This window comes from Oreochromis aureus, linkage group 22, assembly GCF_013358895.1.
Source record: "Oreochromis aureus strain Israel breed Guangdong linkage group 22, ZZ_aureus, whole genome shotgun sequence".
Classification (NCBI taxonomy): Eukaryota; Metazoa; Chordata; class Actinopteri; order Cichliformes; family Cichlidae; genus Oreochromis; species Oreochromis aureus.
In genome coordinates this window covers 16565472-16582590 of record NC_052962.1, presented here as the reverse complement: position 1 = coordinate 16582590, position 17119 = coordinate 16565472, and the positions used below count along the sequence as shown (strand labels likewise).

General features: G+C 40.9%; 1 protein-coding gene across 2 annotated transcripts in view; it reads right to left on the bottom strand.

Annotated features, from left to right (window-relative positions):
* cdk6 (cyclin-dependent kinase 6) overlaps positions 1 to 6492 on the bottom strand; it is a 40407-nt gene extending 33915 nt beyond the window's left edge. The window contains exons 1-2 of one of the 2 annotated variants that reach the window (XM_031756890.2): positions 5908 to 6492; positions 4712 to 5065 (exon numbers count right to left, since the gene is read on the bottom strand). In XM_031756890.2, coding sequence (XP_031612750.1) covers positions 4712 to 4935 — 224 coding nt within the window. In that variant the 5' untranslated portion in view covers positions 4936 to 5065; positions 5908 to 6492. The other variant, XM_039605638.1, reaches the window with a different exon arrangement.
* Positions 6493 to 17119: the final 10627 nt, after the last annotated feature.

The following is a 17119-nucleotide window of genomic DNA, read 5'->3' as shown; positions in this document are numbered from 1 at the left end:
AAAGTAACCTTCCCAACACTGATTATCAGTAACTGGTAAGGGTCATTAGGATAGCTAAATGTCAGTGTGTTTCCTGCTATGACAAGTGCTAATGCAAAAGCACAACCAGTTTTCTTAAATAGATAAAAAGATAATAATTAAAATGTACAACAACCTAGCTTTGATTAAAAATGTCCCTCATATTAAAACTAAGAAATGAATCTGAATCTACCACCATCGCCAAGTTTCAAAGAAAGGGAGTGCTCATGTTTTCCATTGTGTTACATGACCTTTTCTTTTAACACTCAGTTGTTTTACTTTTGAAATTAAAAAGTTTTTTCCATTCTCGCTCGATGCAGAAATTGGCCTGATCAACACTTCCAGGTGTTCTTTGTCATATTTATTTGACTCAATAATGTGCCAGATGTTCTAAGTGGGTGACAGGTCTGGGCTGCATGGAAGCCAGTTTAGCACCTGGTCTCTTTCACTGAGCCACGCTGTTGTAATATGCGTAGAATGTGGTTTGTCATCATCTTGCTGAAATCAGTAGGGGTGTAACAATACTCCAAAACCACAGGTTGGTTCATACCTTGTCCATTTTTGTGCCTTAAAACACAGGATTGTCTTGCTTTTGTCTTTTGAGATGGTTTAAACACTGTTATGAGAAAAAAATCCTCCAATAAAACCATCATAAAAGCTGGGACATTAACTCATAAATCCGGACCCCCCGGTTTATCCTATGGGATGATAACACCAACTCCAGCTACGGCCACTGCTTTTTTGCAAGCCTTTTAAAACTTTAAGACTATTGAGCCTTAAACACGAGCGCCTTGGTTTCCCAAGGCGACCAACTAAGGCCAAGCATCCAGATTATGTCAGTAGACCTGCCAAGGAAGGCTTTGATGAAAAGCTGGAAAGAAAAAAAAAAATCTATCCAGTGTGTCCTCTTCAAAGAGCGAGGGACTACAAGCAGCATTCCTCAACCAGCACTATGACAACTCCTGACACACTATGGGACGTCTAGTGGAGCCTGCCTGCAAAGGCAGCATCTTTCATCGTGACAACACAGAAGACGAAAAGCGCCTTGATGGATCTCCACCGAGCACATGTTGCGTTGTCATTAAGGGGGTTAAAGAGAGCAAAAACTAAACCATTATTTTCTTTCTCTTCTTCAGTCTACAATATAGTTTTTTTAGGCAAAAAAAAAAAAAAAGTTTAAATTAACAGGTTAAATTTTAAGTGTTGCTCATTTTAAAAATACAAGTTTAAAAGATATTTTGAGTTATCCTAATATTCAGAGTTTATTTTAACTTTGAGTTGTCCTAATGGACAAGTATAAAATTATTACAAGCCCTAATTATACACAAAGTTTGAAAGTTTACATTAGTAATGAAGACGGAAACTAAAAAGTAAACATTTTCCTCAAAAACTAATTTAGTCCTGTGGTGGAAAAAATTTTGACTTAAGCTGCCAAAAAACTGGAGAACAAAAAAGAAATAAAACCTCACTGGCTTCATTCATGATCATTGCTGTACTCATTATATTCATGAGGTATCGTATTAATCCAGTGTGACAACATCTTACTCTTTAATGCAGGCACTCATTTAACTTACCTACAGTTATAAAAGCACAGAAAAGAAATAACTAAATCTCCCTGGAAACTTGTTTACTCCTATCCAGAGAGGCATCATTTGTCCTTGCCAACAACCTGGTAATCAATGGGTTTGGTCATGCTGGAGTCAGAGGAGTGAGTGAGAGGTATTAGTACTGTGCATGATGTCAGAGAATAGAAGGCGCCCTCCTTCTGAAGCACTGGGGTTAAACGCCCCTCACAGCTCGATTGTTGGACTACAATGGAGGCTTTTAGCAGACACTGAACATATGGAATGAATAATGGGCCTCATTACAAACATCCAGGGGTTGCCTGGAGTCACACAGAAGGCCCACAATGCACTTTTCCTGGCCTGTGCCGCTTGGCTATGCTAGTTGGCTAAACTCAAGGGTAGAGGAGTTTCTCCGACGCTTTAAAAATCTGCTGGTTTACATGCTTTAACAAACAAATGCTGCTGCATAATATGGAAAGTGTCTAGTGAAGCAAAGCGTATTCCACCATAAATAAAACTGACCAAAGATCGTTTTAATGCTTGCTTACATGTCCGTCTTCCAGTAAGGACAAACCCCCACTGTGGACCCATTAAGAGAAAGCCACAACCATTATCCTCCATTATTCATTGATACGTTGGGGAATTATTGTTAGAGTCACAAGAGCACAAGCCATGCCTCTAAAACATCCATTTAGAACTTCCCCTTCAATCCCAAAGCACTCGATATTCAGACTAAAACAAGCACAAGGTCAGACCTTGGCTTGTGCCAGCATGTGACGCAGTATCAGAGTCCTGCTCTCTCAGTGAAAAGTCATTACAAAAACCAAAAGAAAATGGCATCTGTGTGCAAAACAGTCAGAAGGAAAACTAGAAAAAAAATAGCTTGTTTTGTTTTTAAACATCATGCATTATTGCCAACTGGCATTGATAGTGCCAAGTGTCATACTCGAGGCCATTTGGATAGGATAGAACAGTACTGATGGGCACAAGAGTTTAACTACAGAGAGATGACACAGTTATGGAAACGCCAGCACATGATCTCACTAAATCAACATGGGAACAGCTTTAATGTGTGTTCACATTGATCCTACAAGTCTTAGAAACTGTACTGGAGGGATGGACACCATTCTTCTGAAAGACCTGGTGTTGTGATGGCGATTATGAAGACCAGGCAAAAATCTCCAAAAGATGTTCAGTTGGGCTAAAAACCCAAACCTTTGGTGATCCCTGGAACCCTGCAGACAAGGGTCATCCTGGAAGGGATCACTGCCATGGGGACAGAAATCACACCGAGACAAAGGTGATCTTTAAGAATGATTTGTGGTCAAATTTCACTCCAAGAAGCCATGGCTCACTTATCAAATACAGACCAGTGCCTATGGATATATCGACTTAACGAAGGATTTATACTCTGCTGTTTAAGTAATTGGTGATAGGTGACTAAGCACAAACGGTCTAAGGAAGAGTGGCTCATCGTTTTTTCCTGGCATATCACATTGCATGCATAATTCATTAAATGTGCAATGTAGACCACAACTTCCAACCCTATTAACTGCTGTTCTTCTAGATTTAAATGCAGGCTTGCCAGCTGAGGAGTCTTTCTGATGTGTTTGCAATCAGTAGCCCTACAATGAACTCTTTCAAAGTCGCTTAGATCTTTTTATCTTTTAATGCCATCTTGATGCACAATCATAATCAGCATTTCCATGCATGCCAGAACATTGCGGGATGTTTATTTGATTGTTAATTGTAAAATTCAAAGGATTTGCTCTTAAACTTTTTATTTATTTCATGCTTTTATTTTGTTTGTCACATTTCTGTAGGCTCTCTAGATCAAATGTGTCCACCCAGAGGCACCTGGTTGGTCATTCTTAGGAAAATCATGTATACCCATTAAAAAACACAACAAAACAAAACAAAACAAAAAAAACCCCCAAAAAACCAAAACTGAGTACATACCACATAGCACAGACCATTTTAAAGATTTTGTCCAATGAAAATCGTTACATGCACACGTCTTAACATGTGATTATGGTGTTGTTGACTACTCCCCTTTCGTCATGAGTGAAATAAGCAGTCAGCAGCATGGCTGCGCAGGATCGCCAGTTTCAAACACGTGGATTCAGACTGCCAGGGTTTCACATACCTAACAGAGTCATCTTAAATGGGAAAATTAAGTCTTTCTTTTAAGCTTCTGTTGTAACAAATTAAGAAAAAAAAGGTAACTACTTGTTAAGCAAAACAATTAACATGACTGAGAAATGTTACAACAATCCTCATCCAGTAGGCAACGTAATGTCACGTGGAAACTTGAGGGTTTCACTGAATGCAACGTCTTGTATCCAGTAATCTTGGGATGAGAAATATTTTGAGTGTTCTTAAGAGTCTGGATTTCTAAGCAGGTAATTTCAGCTGTGTTGTGTCTTTTTGAAGATATCAGTATTTTTAGAAATATTCCAAAATGTGAAAGGAGGGATGGGATCTTTAATCATAAAAGACTAAACACTAATGAGTGTTTAGTAGAAAGGTGAAGTCCGAATGTTGAACGGCTACATCGTATGTCCAATGGAACCTTACGTGTCTTCACCATTCCTAATATCAAAGGGATCTAGCACCCCTAAACACATAAGCATGCAGGTCTCGCTTCATTCTGCAAGTCAGCGATAATAGAGGCTAGGCTAGGGTAGTGGAAAGCCACCGCTTCCGAAGGATGCTGCTGCATCTTATCTATAGATGAAGACAAGATTTGCACACATGAAATATGCATGAGGTGACAAATGTGACTGGTGCCAACCAATCGAGATAAACCGGGGCGGGCTTTTGAACTAAACAGGAAGTTGAGAATGCACAGGTGTGCGCCTAATACCTGCTGATAGTGACAGCCTCCAGTGTGTTGTTGTGGAGCCTATGTTGCCTGCAGGAAACTAAAAGGGCCACCAGCTTCAGACAAGTCTGCGAGCAGGCCTTACCACCAAAGGTCATATGAGCCATCACAGTTGCCACAAGAGACCATCAAAAAGGAAGTAATGTATACTTAGTCTCATATGCACATTTCTTTCACCACCACCACCACCCCTCCATCCTGTCTCTTAAACACAAAGCAGGTTGGCTCCCCACCCCTCACTTACCTGACAACATTGGGGTGCTCAAAGGCTTCAAGCTGCCTCAGCACCGCCACCTCGCGGATGGTGGACAGCGGCATGCCTTCTTCCTCCGTCTGGACACGAACTCTTTTTAGGGCTACAAAGCGTCCCCCGTTCTTCAAATCTCTCGCCTTGTACACTTTCCCGTAGGCGCCTTCTCCAATCTCGGCCACAGGCTCATACTGAGTACCAATACTTTCTTTGTCCATTTTTGCAGAACTTTTTCCCCCCCTTCTTCTTCTTCTCTTGTTGAAAATATTGCGGGGAATCCCGGGCGAGGATGACGAGCCAGACTCTTACAAAGGCATTTTCAGAGAAAAAAGTTGGCACATGCAATGCCTAGATGACAGGGAGACACAGATGGGGGAAGACACCATCTTTGTCAGATTTGGTCAAAGAGTGCTCCAGGTAGGCAATAAAAGGACTGTCATGATGTTTTATTCCGACTATCAAAATGAAAAGAAAAAAAAAAAAGAACCGCTGCGTCCCAAGTTCCACTCCTCCTCCTATTACGCACTGCAGCTCATGTCCTCCTACCTCTAACATAAAACTAATGTGAAAAATAATTCAAATTAATCCCAGTTAACCCCTTTCAATGCTTGCTTTGCATCCAATAATTTGTCTCGTGCAATCAATAATTCACCCCGCATGCGGTGTAGCTCGTGTAATCTTCGCACGAGCTGCCTTAAATGATTTTAAAAAATTGTAAACGCAACACGCAAAAATGAGCATAAATTTCACCCGCTTCTTCGTTTTACGCCAGCAACAAGATCAAACTAGCAGCCCTCCCTGTGCTGGTTTGTCAAAGTTTCTCTTTGAGGACACCCAAACTTGCGAGCACGTGGCTGCATTGTCTGAACTTCCTACAGCAACAATCCATTTAAAACCCCTTAAATGTCGCTTTCCGAGCCCGAAACGGCTCGAAATGTGTGAAACGACACCGCATCCGAGTTTCAAGTGTGTTTTCATTAGCCTGGGTGGCTTTCCCGAATTTTTTTCCAATTTATTTTGTGCGTGGACGCAAAGTGTGCCAAATAATGGCTTAAATTCTAATAAATCGGGGAATTGGTCATGTCACCGTTTAAAACCTCATTGGGTTGCAAAGCAAGCATTGCCAGGCTCATAAAGACACTTTGTTTTGCACAAATATCTGCATAAATATGCCCACTTTCAGCGTTTACCTTGTTTTATGTTGTCAATACAACGTCGCAACGTCGGCATGCCCGGTATAACGCTGAGGACGCTTTCGTGTGTCGGATAAAAACTGCTCCGTCAAATGCATCCCTGTCCACTTTCCTCCATGCCGGGGCCACACAGGTAGTTGACGGTGCAGGCTCTAACCCCCCATCCCCTCAGACTATACCAGCCCAGGCAGACACTAAAAACGAGCAGAGGAGGAGGAGGTGGCGGCAGTGGTGGGCCGTACGCAAACTTGCGCGCACACACACTCTCACTTCAAGTTTGTGTGTGGAGGGGAGGGGGTGTATGATTGGGGAGGGGGGTCATAGGACAAAGGCAAACGCGTGATATAGCCCTCCAGAACCACGCTCTTTGGATTTTCTCCTTTCTTTCTTTCTTTCTTCTGTTTTTTTTTCTTCTTCCATATATCCGCGGATAGGCCTATGCAACTGCAGCCTCGCTCGCCTTGTGTGAGCTCCGTCTCTGCCTGGCTTTCCCACGCCGGCTGAATGTGGCCTGACCCCCTTCAGAGAGGTTTGACACGGAGCGGGGACATTTCCGCATTCCTCCCCGACTACAAAGGCACACCGCCTCCTTTTGCTCTCCCTCGGCCTCCTCGGTGCTTTACCATTCATAGTCCTCTCCGCGGGTTTTGTCTCCTGTGTCAAAACCGGGAGCACGCAGAGATCGGGGAGGGGAGAGAGGAGGTTTGTTAGATGGACGGCCACACTATCTCCCTCAAAACCATTGAGGAGCTCCTGCGGCAACAATGCACCAGCGGGAATGCAATGTGACAAGCTCGCCCTAGATGAGCCGAAGGGGTCAGGTTCAAGGCCCGGTGGCTTGATCTGTGGCAGGGGGAACCCCCCTCTGCTCCGGTGGTCGTTAGCAAGGCATAACTAATGAACCTGTTTGTTTATTTATTTTACAAGTTGGACATTTCTACAGAGCATCAGCTTCATCTTCACATCAGGATACACCTCTGATTTATTTCACTGAAGATGAGACGTTAAGAAAAATCTATAAATCCGTTTTTATGCATTAAAACTATTATTATTACGTTTTTTCTGATCTTAAAATTGCACCAGCAGCTTCAGAAAGATTTGTAAGTCAATCAGCAAATTGTAGAATTTATCATTAGTTACTGCTTTACATGAGATTCATGTTTGTCCCCATTTTTTTCTGAAAATTTAAACTTGACATCTGAACATTTTCTTTAAAAAAATAAATAAAAATACATCTGTACAGATAAATGTATATATTTATCTTTTATAATTAAATATTAGTAGAACTAAGTTTATTTTCATCTTCATAACTTATTTACAGTGAATACATATAAATCAAGAATATTAAGAAAATTTAAAGAAACCACTAAAAACAATTTTTAGAAAACAAGAAGTAGTTTCAAGCTTTAAATGCTATAAATTTGACAGTTTTTATGGTAAATTTTCTCTTTTTTAAATCTCGTGCTTAAATATTTAAATTAGTTTCAAATTCCAAACATTTCATGTAAATGATCAAATTTCACTTTTTTGTATGAAAGAGTCTTACCAAAAATGTATTGTTTTGCTTTTTTCCTTCTACTTCTGGACAAAGTTTAGATGTGACAGCACTTGATGTCAGATTGTGCCAATGAATAGCCAATTACAGGCGTGTAAGTAAGCCCCCCCATGATCATGCTTTCATTGGAAGCCATGTTTTCAGAGAGTCGTAGATGATCACAAGAAGGTCATTACCCCGGTGCTATGATTTTCACGCAAACTTGTCTTCCATGCTGTTTGCAGAGTTCCCCGATTCCCTGTGAAAAGGTAAAACTTTGTGGGGGATAATGACATGGAAGTATCTATGTCAATCTCCCTCCGCCCAGCCTTGTACGCAACCCCACATTTAAACCATTTGCATCACAAAAAATGCGCAGTGCAGACAGAGTGTCCCAGACCAATTACTGTAAATGGGGACGTTTACATTTTTTCATCATCATTGTTCGTGTGAAATCAGCTCTGAGAGCCATCGCCCAGATTGAATACATTAGCAAACATACTTCTGATCTGGCTGGAAAACAAACCAACTAGATATGTTGTGTGCAGTATAGAGATGAGAGAGTGACACAAACCTCAAACGTTCACACACACACACACTTTCTCAAATTGTAACCGTGTAACGACTTCTACAAATTACTCAGTAGCTAATTCATAAAGTTCCCAAGCTTGTTTTGTTTTTGTTTTTGTTTTTTTCTCATGCAGGAACTGTTGATGACAGTCCAATTAAGAACATCCTGCTTTGGGAATAGCACGATCGGAATTTGATCTGATTTGATGTTTAATGGGTGTATGAATACACTTACTTTTTTATAAAAAAATGAAATCGGCCAAGGATTTCATTTATGCTAACTTTCACCGCACTCAGTTTAGCTGCTCTTATATACAGACATCTTTAAACACTCTAATTTTCTGAATGTATTATTAAGAATTTATTATGAAAAAATTAAATTTCCCCCCCTTTTTCAAAATAAAAACCGTGTCAGTGTACAGGATTATAACACACGCTTGCTAATTAATTTACAGAAAACAATGTGGATGATACTCATTTTTAATTTTTTTTCCAATTTCTCATTTTTAATAGTTTTTTTTAAAATAAATAATCACATTGTTTTCTTCAGAAAAAACTAGAAAACTCAAATAGGATTATTTTTCATTATAAGTAAATGTTCTGAATTCAAAATTCTACTTTAATTTAAAGTTTAGTAGTTGCGACACTAAATTGCACTCAAATATTTGTAGTTATGTAGTAAAATGATATTCTGTAACAAAAGAAAAAATTACCTGTAAGGGTCTTATTCTGTATGAAAATGTTAGGCATTTAACAATATTTCGCTGTTGCTATTGTCTATTATGAGCCTACATTCGGTTTGTTTCCCATCATAGGGTTGCAGATTTTTTTGAACTTCCGTATTTCATGAAATATTAGATAATTTAGGGAAGTTAACTAGGAAGTTTTGGGGGATGTTGCTAACACTCACAAGAAAGCCAGACAAAAGGCTGCATACATTTGCTGTAAAGGATTTTTTTTAAGACAAAAAGCCCGAAACCACCAGTTTCATCTCTGAGAATGTGTAACTATTAAGAAACTGAGCTCATGCTGAAGCAAAGCCAAACACCCCTGCTTGTTTTTCAACTCAATTTTCTTGAGAATTTACATTTGGCATTGGTATCGTGGAGGAATGTTGCTTGACAGAGCCACTCCTTTCATGTTCTTGAAAACAAAAACAACAAAAAAAGTTTGGAGATTTAGCGAGTAAAATTCATTATTACCGTACCATTGTGCGACCCTATTTATTGACAGGTTCGCACAATGGTTACGAAAGGTTGTCGGGACATTTCCTCAGGTATGAACAGCTGGCAGCTTTGTCTGTCTGTGATAACACAATGTGAGGGGTTTGGGGCAGGACTGCTGGATCAGGAAAAGGTGAAACCAAATAAGGAATCAAGTATCAGGCAGGCTCTGTTAAACTTTCTAATAACTCCTGGTAAATTATCTATGAAGGCATTTCCCTCTTAAACTCATTAAAGGGTTCAACTAAAATGAAAAAGAATAAAAAAGGAAATGTACAGGACATTAAAAAAAGCTTAAAGGCTTAAGTCAACAAAACACTCCAGTGGGTCCCCCTGTAGGTTAATCACTGCAAGCAGTTACTTTTAGATTACTTTTATAAAAAGGTAGATTAAAAAATATATATGTATTTAAAATCTGTATTAGTTACATAGGAGAAAAAAAAGAGAAAACGTCAAAAGAGAAGACAAATCATTTATTAACTGTCACAGCTTAAAAGAAACCCAGAACACGGCCCTAATTGAAACCAGTTCACACTGCAATTTGAAGTCGATTTGAAGTAGTCATACCATACTGCTGCTTTAAGCGCCCCAACAAGGCCATTTCTATCTTTCACTCTGACTCTAAAATGTAAAAGAGAATGCAGTATGTTTGTGTGTGTGCGTGTGTGTGTGTGCGTGTCCGCACGGCAGCTGCTGATCAGCCTGGCCAAGAGAGAATTACGGCCCTCCCGTGGGGGAAGAGAGAGGGGCCAACAAGGGACAGGTGACTCCCAGTCTCTCCCAGATCTCCTTACACCCACACACCCACCCACCCACACACACACACACACACACACACACACAAACAGGGAGAGATTGATTGTGGGCTGGTCTACCATGTCCCACTATAACAGAGGGGGATGTCCCTATCACAAGGCAGAGGGTACAGTAAAATTAAGCCTTTAGGCAAACAGCTGTCACACCTGGGGAGAAAGCTGATATGATGTGTGATATCGGATGCCTTTCTAAGCCCTCAGTCCCATTGTTGGGATTTACAAGCATCACTTAGTCTGCAGTTTTGAACCAGCCGTCAGCAGTTTGATATTTAAGTGACATTTTGAGCGTGAAGACAGAGGCCGGCGTGATGCGAGCAGACAATCCGACTCTGTTCTACGTCTCTGACTTGATTTCCTTTCTCTCGTCCAGCCAGCGTTAAGTCCAGAGTGTTTGGTAGAACTAAAGCTCCTTCTCTCTTCTTCCCCTGTCCTCCTCTTCTCCCCGCCACCGGCCCCCAGACACAAGCCTCTTTCTGTTGGGGCATCCCCATGGCAACCAAGCCACTAACTTGAGGAGACGACATAAAAACCTGCTCTTTTAGGGGACACAGGAACACCTGCTACCTCCGGCGTTGGGGAGGGCCTGGGTCTGGACGCAGAGCCACGTGCAGACACAATCGCATACAAATTCATGTGGTCACAAACGCGCACACATATCCGCACAAACATAAACAGAGGGTCAGTGTGACATTCAAATGAGGCCTCGAGCTAACATCTGCTCCCCTTTGGACGCTAATCTATCTTCCAATAACATTTCAGATTGTTTTGGTGGCTTTTATATGTTATGGTAAAAGGAAAAGAAGAAAGAGTTCAATGGAAACAAAAGGCTGATTGTTAGTTTTAGTCTACAAATTTTTTTAATGTCTCAGTCTTCGTAAGCTTCTATCTTTTTGGACAACAGTAGTTTCTCTAGCAAACAAAAAAATGTTCTAAGGGACTGGCATGCACCTGCTCTGCTGCCTGTCTGGGTTTTCTATACAATATCCATCAAAATACTGAATTTCTATGTAACTGTTCACCTCATCAACCCCAGCAAACATTTCAGCATTGAATAACTCTCACCCGAAAGTCCAGTCTTGAAAAACACACTTCGTTAGGCACAACTCCCCAACTGCTCGTTAACGCAAAAATCTAAACAGCCAAACATATGCCAGTAACCAAAAGTGTTTAGGCATGTAGACATGGTCAAGTCAACCTGCTGAAGATCAAAGTAAGGATCACAATAAGGAAGAAAGCTGATTTAAGTGATCTTGAACATACCAGAAAGCAGTAGTTCTTTGAGTGAAAATGCTTTGTTAATGCCAGAGGTCAGTAGAGATGGCTTCAAGCTGATAGGGCAACAGTAACTCGTTACTGCAGGTTTCCCCAATATTATAAAGTTTATAAGATTGGGCAAACTTGCAGTCAGCTGAGACTGAAGAAGTCACTTGGATGAGTGACGAAATGTTTCTCCTACTGAAAACGCTACGTCCAAATGAACAGAATCAAACTTTAGGGATTTACTTACCTGGATGATTGAGCATGCATCAAGACATTATTTGGTCTGATGAGTCTCAATATCTGCTGCAGCATTCAGATGGTAGGGTCAGAATTTCATGTAAACAACATGAAAGCATGGATCTAGTTCACTGCACTCAATCTGCTTCCACAATCATCAGATCTCAATACAATAGAGCACCTTTGGGATGTGGTGGAAGAGCAGATTCACATCATGGACGTGCAGCTGATAAATCTGCAGCAGCTGTACGATGCTATCATACCAATATGGAGCAAAATCTCGGAGGAATGTTTTCAGCACCTTGTTGAATTCGTGCCATGAAGAATTAAGGCAGCATTGAAGCCAAAAAGAGATTCAAACTGGCACTAGCAAGTTGGCTGATGAATGTGGCTCCAAAATGAAAACATCCAAGACTTTCTTCCTTGTCTGCCCAGCAAGAGGAAGTTCATATCAGGCCATATTATATTTTCATCAGTTAGAACAAAATTAAACAAAACTAATCTGTTATTAAATATACACACGTCATAAACCTGCAAATTTGTACTATTTTGCACGATCTATCTATTGATCTCGTACTTGCAATTAAAGTAGTATATTAACGTGAAGGTTGTGTGCCTGACTGATAAACGTTTCAAAATGTGTATGATTATGTGTAATATATGTGTATATATGTTATGAGCACTAAATGGCACTTAACTGTACAGGATTCAATGTCAGTATCAGTTTTCTGTGATGCATTTTTTGCATTCTGCACCTAGCTTCAGATGGGGACATGATGTAAAATTAAAAAGTTTCTGAGAGTTAGTTACTGGGGATTTATGCTTCATTATGAAATCTATGCTGTAATTTATGCTGTAACTGAACAAACCCCTCTGAACCCTACGCCATGGTGCAACCTATGGGCATAGTCTGACATCCACCTCTCTAGAAATGCAACTAGACATTATGTCAACACAGCCTGCAGCTATTATTATTAGAAGCCACAGCATACACTTTCATTACTATTCAGACACCCAGTTTTATCCAACCACGAAACCAGATAACACACACCAATTAGTTAAAATGCAGGAATGTCTTAAAGACGTAAACACCTGGACAACCTCTAACTTTCTGCTTCTAAATTCAGATAAAGATGAGTTAAACTGAGGTGCTCGACATTAAAAATTGTAGCAATATTGTATCAAACCAGATTCTTACTCTGAATGGCATTATCTTGGTCTTCAGTAACTCTGTGAGGAATCTTTGACCAGTCATTTTTCACCTGGATATGTCCTTCAGTGCACATATTATACAAATATGTAGGACTGCTTTCTTTGCGCAATATCTCTTAAGTTAGAAACTGTTTCAGGGGTGTTGCTGAAAAACTAGTTCATGCATTTATTACTTCTAGGCTGGACTGCTATAATTCATTATTATCAGGCTGTCCTAAAAACTCCCTGAGAAGCCTTCAGCTGAGCAAGAGTACCGACAGGGATATTGGCTTCTCTTCATTGGCTCCCTGTCAAATCCAGAATAGAATTTAAAATCCTTCTTATCACATACAAGGTCTTAAAAAATCAGGCCCCATCTTATCTTAAAGACCGTAACACTGCTATAGAGCACTTTGCTCTCAAACTGCAGGCTTACTTGCAGTTCCTAAGATATTTAAAAGTAGAATTGGAGGCAGCGCCTTCAGCTTTCAGGCCCCAGCTCCCAGTTTAGATTCAGACACCCTCTCTTCTAACATTAGGCTTAAAACTTTCCTTTTTGATAATGCTTATACAGTTGTAGTTAGGGCTGGATCAGGTGACCCTGAATACTCACTCGGTTATGTTGCTGTAGGCTTAGACCGCTGGGGGCTTCCCATGATGCACTGTTTCTTCTTCAGTCACCTCGGTTCAGTCGTTATATGTGAAAAGAACCTGAGCATTAAGAATTAATGCACCACATACAAGCATCAATGCAAGCAACGATGTCGGCCACTTACCGTATTTTCCGCACTATAAAGCACACTTAAAATCCTTGACTTTTCTCAAAAATTGACAGTGCGCATTATAATCCAGTGTGCCTTATGTATGAATTCTGGTTGTGCTTACTGACCTTGAACTGATTTTATGTGGCACACGGCGCTCAAAAATCTGTCAAAAAATGTTTTAGTATGACTTTGGTAAGCTACGAAGCTGCACCCCTTGATGGATTGTCGGAGCATTACGGCTACCATAGTCAGGAGCCTCGCGGAGTAATCTGGGTGCAAACTATCCTAAAGTCAAACGAACACCGCAGCATCACAGAGAGTTAAAAATTGTCTAAATAAGTTTAACATCCAGGCATCCATGAAAACTTAAAACTATGATGTAGAGCTCTGCTATCACTTCCAACATAAATGAAGACAGAAAACTAATAATAATAATGGATTGCATTTATATAGCGCTTTCCAAGGCACCCAAAGCACTTTACAATGCCACTATTCATTCACACACTGGTGGAGGCAAGCTACAGTTGTAGCCACAGCTGCCCTGAGGCAGACTGACAGAAGCGAGGCTGCCATATCGCGCCATCGGCCCCTCTGGCCAACACCAGTAGGCGGTAGGGTAAAGTGTCTTGCCCAAGGACACAACGACCAGGACAGAGAGCCCGGCGACCTTCCGGTTACAGATGAGCTTCCCAACCTACTGAGCCACGGTCGCCAGAAAACTAAACAGCAGTGAGGTTTAGGGTTACTGAAGTTTGGCTAGCTGGCATATCATGATGTGCTACGTCAGCGGTCCCCAACCGTTTTTGCGCCACGGACCGGTTTATGCCCGACAGTATTTTCACGGACCGGCAATAAGGTGTCGCGGATAAATACAACAAAATAAAACTAGTGCCGGTACCGAAAAAAAGAAGATTTATTCATAACACACGTGAAAAGACCCAGGAAAACCGAGTTAACGATAAAAACGATAACAAAATAACGCTGAAAACCGATAAAAACCCTGAAAACCATACATTTCACACCTGAGCCTCAACTCTCGCGGCCCGGTACCAAACGACTCACGGACCAGTACCGGTCCGAGGCCCGGGGGTTGGGGACCGCTGTGCTACGTGATCGCTAGCGACACGGCTATGTTAGCATAACACAGTGAAGCTAGAGGATGAACGCTAACTTTTTTCCACTCGATAAAAGTTAAGGTGAGGGTTAAGGACACATGCAATCGCATGGCAGGATTCTGTAAACAGACCAGACTTCAGTCAGGAGAACAACTGAGATAATCCATCCACAATACGAGGCTAGTCATTAATATACTGCAACAACATGGGAATAGAGCAGCTGCGAGAGAATTCAACATTAATGAATCAATGGTACGGAAGTGGAGGAAGCAAGAATAATGAGTTGAGTAAAATTTGACTTATCTGACTGTTTTATTTTGCTTATGCGCCTTATAATTTGGTCTGCTTTATGTATGAAAACAGACCCGTTCATCGACAGTGCGCCTTATAATCCGGTGTGCCTTATGGTCCAAAAAATACGGTACATAGACTAAGTTATAGGATCTACAGAGAGTCTAAATCAGGCCTATTTAAATTTGTAATTTTCATATCGTTAAAAAAATCTCATTGAGTTGCAGTTCAATAGATCCAAAATGCTGCTACTAGAAGGAGACATTATATTTTTCCTATGTTAGCTTCTCCAGAAGTCCGGATTTGCCAAGAATTGATTTTTAAATCCGGGTCTAGAACAATTTACAGACTTTTGGTGTCCTACAATCCCACCAGAGTTCCAACATCAACAGTATCCCAACAGTTCCTAGATTTTCTAAAAGTACAACAGGACGCAGAACCTTCAGTTATCAGACTCCTCTCTGTTAAATGCGCATAAACAGGCTTTTTCTGAAAAGAAAAAAAAGAAAAATCCTTTTTAACATGACTTTCTTATCCTTCAGGGCAAATCACAAGTGTCAGTTTCGTGGCAACCAGAGTGCACTTTGAGAAGAAGACAATATAGGCCTAAATCCCACTTTCCAACATTATAATACATCAAGTCATTATGTTCTCATTCTGCTCATGGCCAATGGGTGAAATCTCATCAAACAGACAGCAATTTAAAGCTCCAGCACACCCATCAAAGGACCCAATTAACAAGTGTCAGTTTGGGGTCACCCTCCAAGCCGAGGCTTCCTGCGTCCTCCTGTTGCAGGCGGAATATTCTGGAGAGACTGCTGAGTGAACCTCTGGTGCCTGGCTGCTGTTATTTAAGAGTATTAATGATTAACTGAGAGTGCTATTGTCCCCTCAGGCCCAGCTGTCCCTCCTCTGCCGTTGATCCACTCCGATGCCTCCGGGCCACTAAACTGGCTCCATTCATGTGCTAAAGTGACAGCTGCTCTTCACATTCCACAAAAAATTAACCGCAGATACCGGAAAACAAGCCGGGAACAGATAAATAAAATTTGACAGGTTTCTTTTGTCTTTTAAAGAGACGGACTGGTGATTAAAGGGTGGATCAGAGGGATTATTTCAAGTCTGCGCCTTTTACAGTTAAGTAAGCGGAAGACAGAAGGACAGATAAATTTAGCTGTGTTGGCCCTTAGTCATTCAGGGGATGTGAAGCAAATGAACTCAGCAACTTTACTGTTAAAGACGCCAAACAATGTCCGAACACGTGGCCGATTAGAGGTGAAATCAGTTAAAGAAAATGTAGGATTGGGGTTATACACGATGAGCGAAAGTCTGCTGTGTGGGAGTTTATCATCCATATCAAAGCCTTTATTGCCATGCCGTCTCCTTTTATTGTGTTGGGCTGTATTCAAAAAATTTTCGGTTGGCGTGTTTTACCTGGGAAAGACCTGCGGACCTGCTCTTCTGACGAAATTGCTGGAGCCAAGAATGAAGAGTTTATAACTGCTATTTAATGTGCAATTTAAAGTGGCATTTGGAGGAAATGTACAGGATATGAATCTTGGCTTTACTCCCTTGGGAAAATGAGAGACAATCCTAATTAACCTGCAAAAAGAAACAACAGAATAAAGGAAAAATAAAATAAAATGTAAATTATCTGCATGCAATCGCACTATGCATTCTGTTGAACGTCTAAATCCTTTTCTGCCTTCTTACTCTGGAATCACTCTCTGCAAAAGCAAAAGTACAGTAATCACTATCAGTAATTCAAACCTGTATCATCCTTACAGCTATATTGTTTTACAGCATCGGTCTTTAAAGAAATCTTTAAGCTTCATCTTACCGCGTACGGCACTTTAACAAGGTCTTTCAAAAGCACCGCTGGTGTTTCATTAGCATTTGCAGCTCTTTCAGTGTATTGTGAAGAACTGTTATTCTGTCACATGGAAACGGTTATCTCGCCTTATCTGTAATCAGCTGAGTGGTCACAGATACTGTTTGTGCCTGCTGTGTGAGCACAGGTTACTGAGGGTCATGTGCTCTTTACTGCCGTGCTTCTTGGACACAGGTGGGATCTAATTACTGGTAACGTGGTGGATTCTTTCCAGATCACTTTCAATTAAAGGGTCTTGCAAACCCCTTTCTCTCTTTTTTCTTTTTCCGCACACGTAAACACACGTTTTACATCCCAGCTTTTGATTTCTAGTGTGCA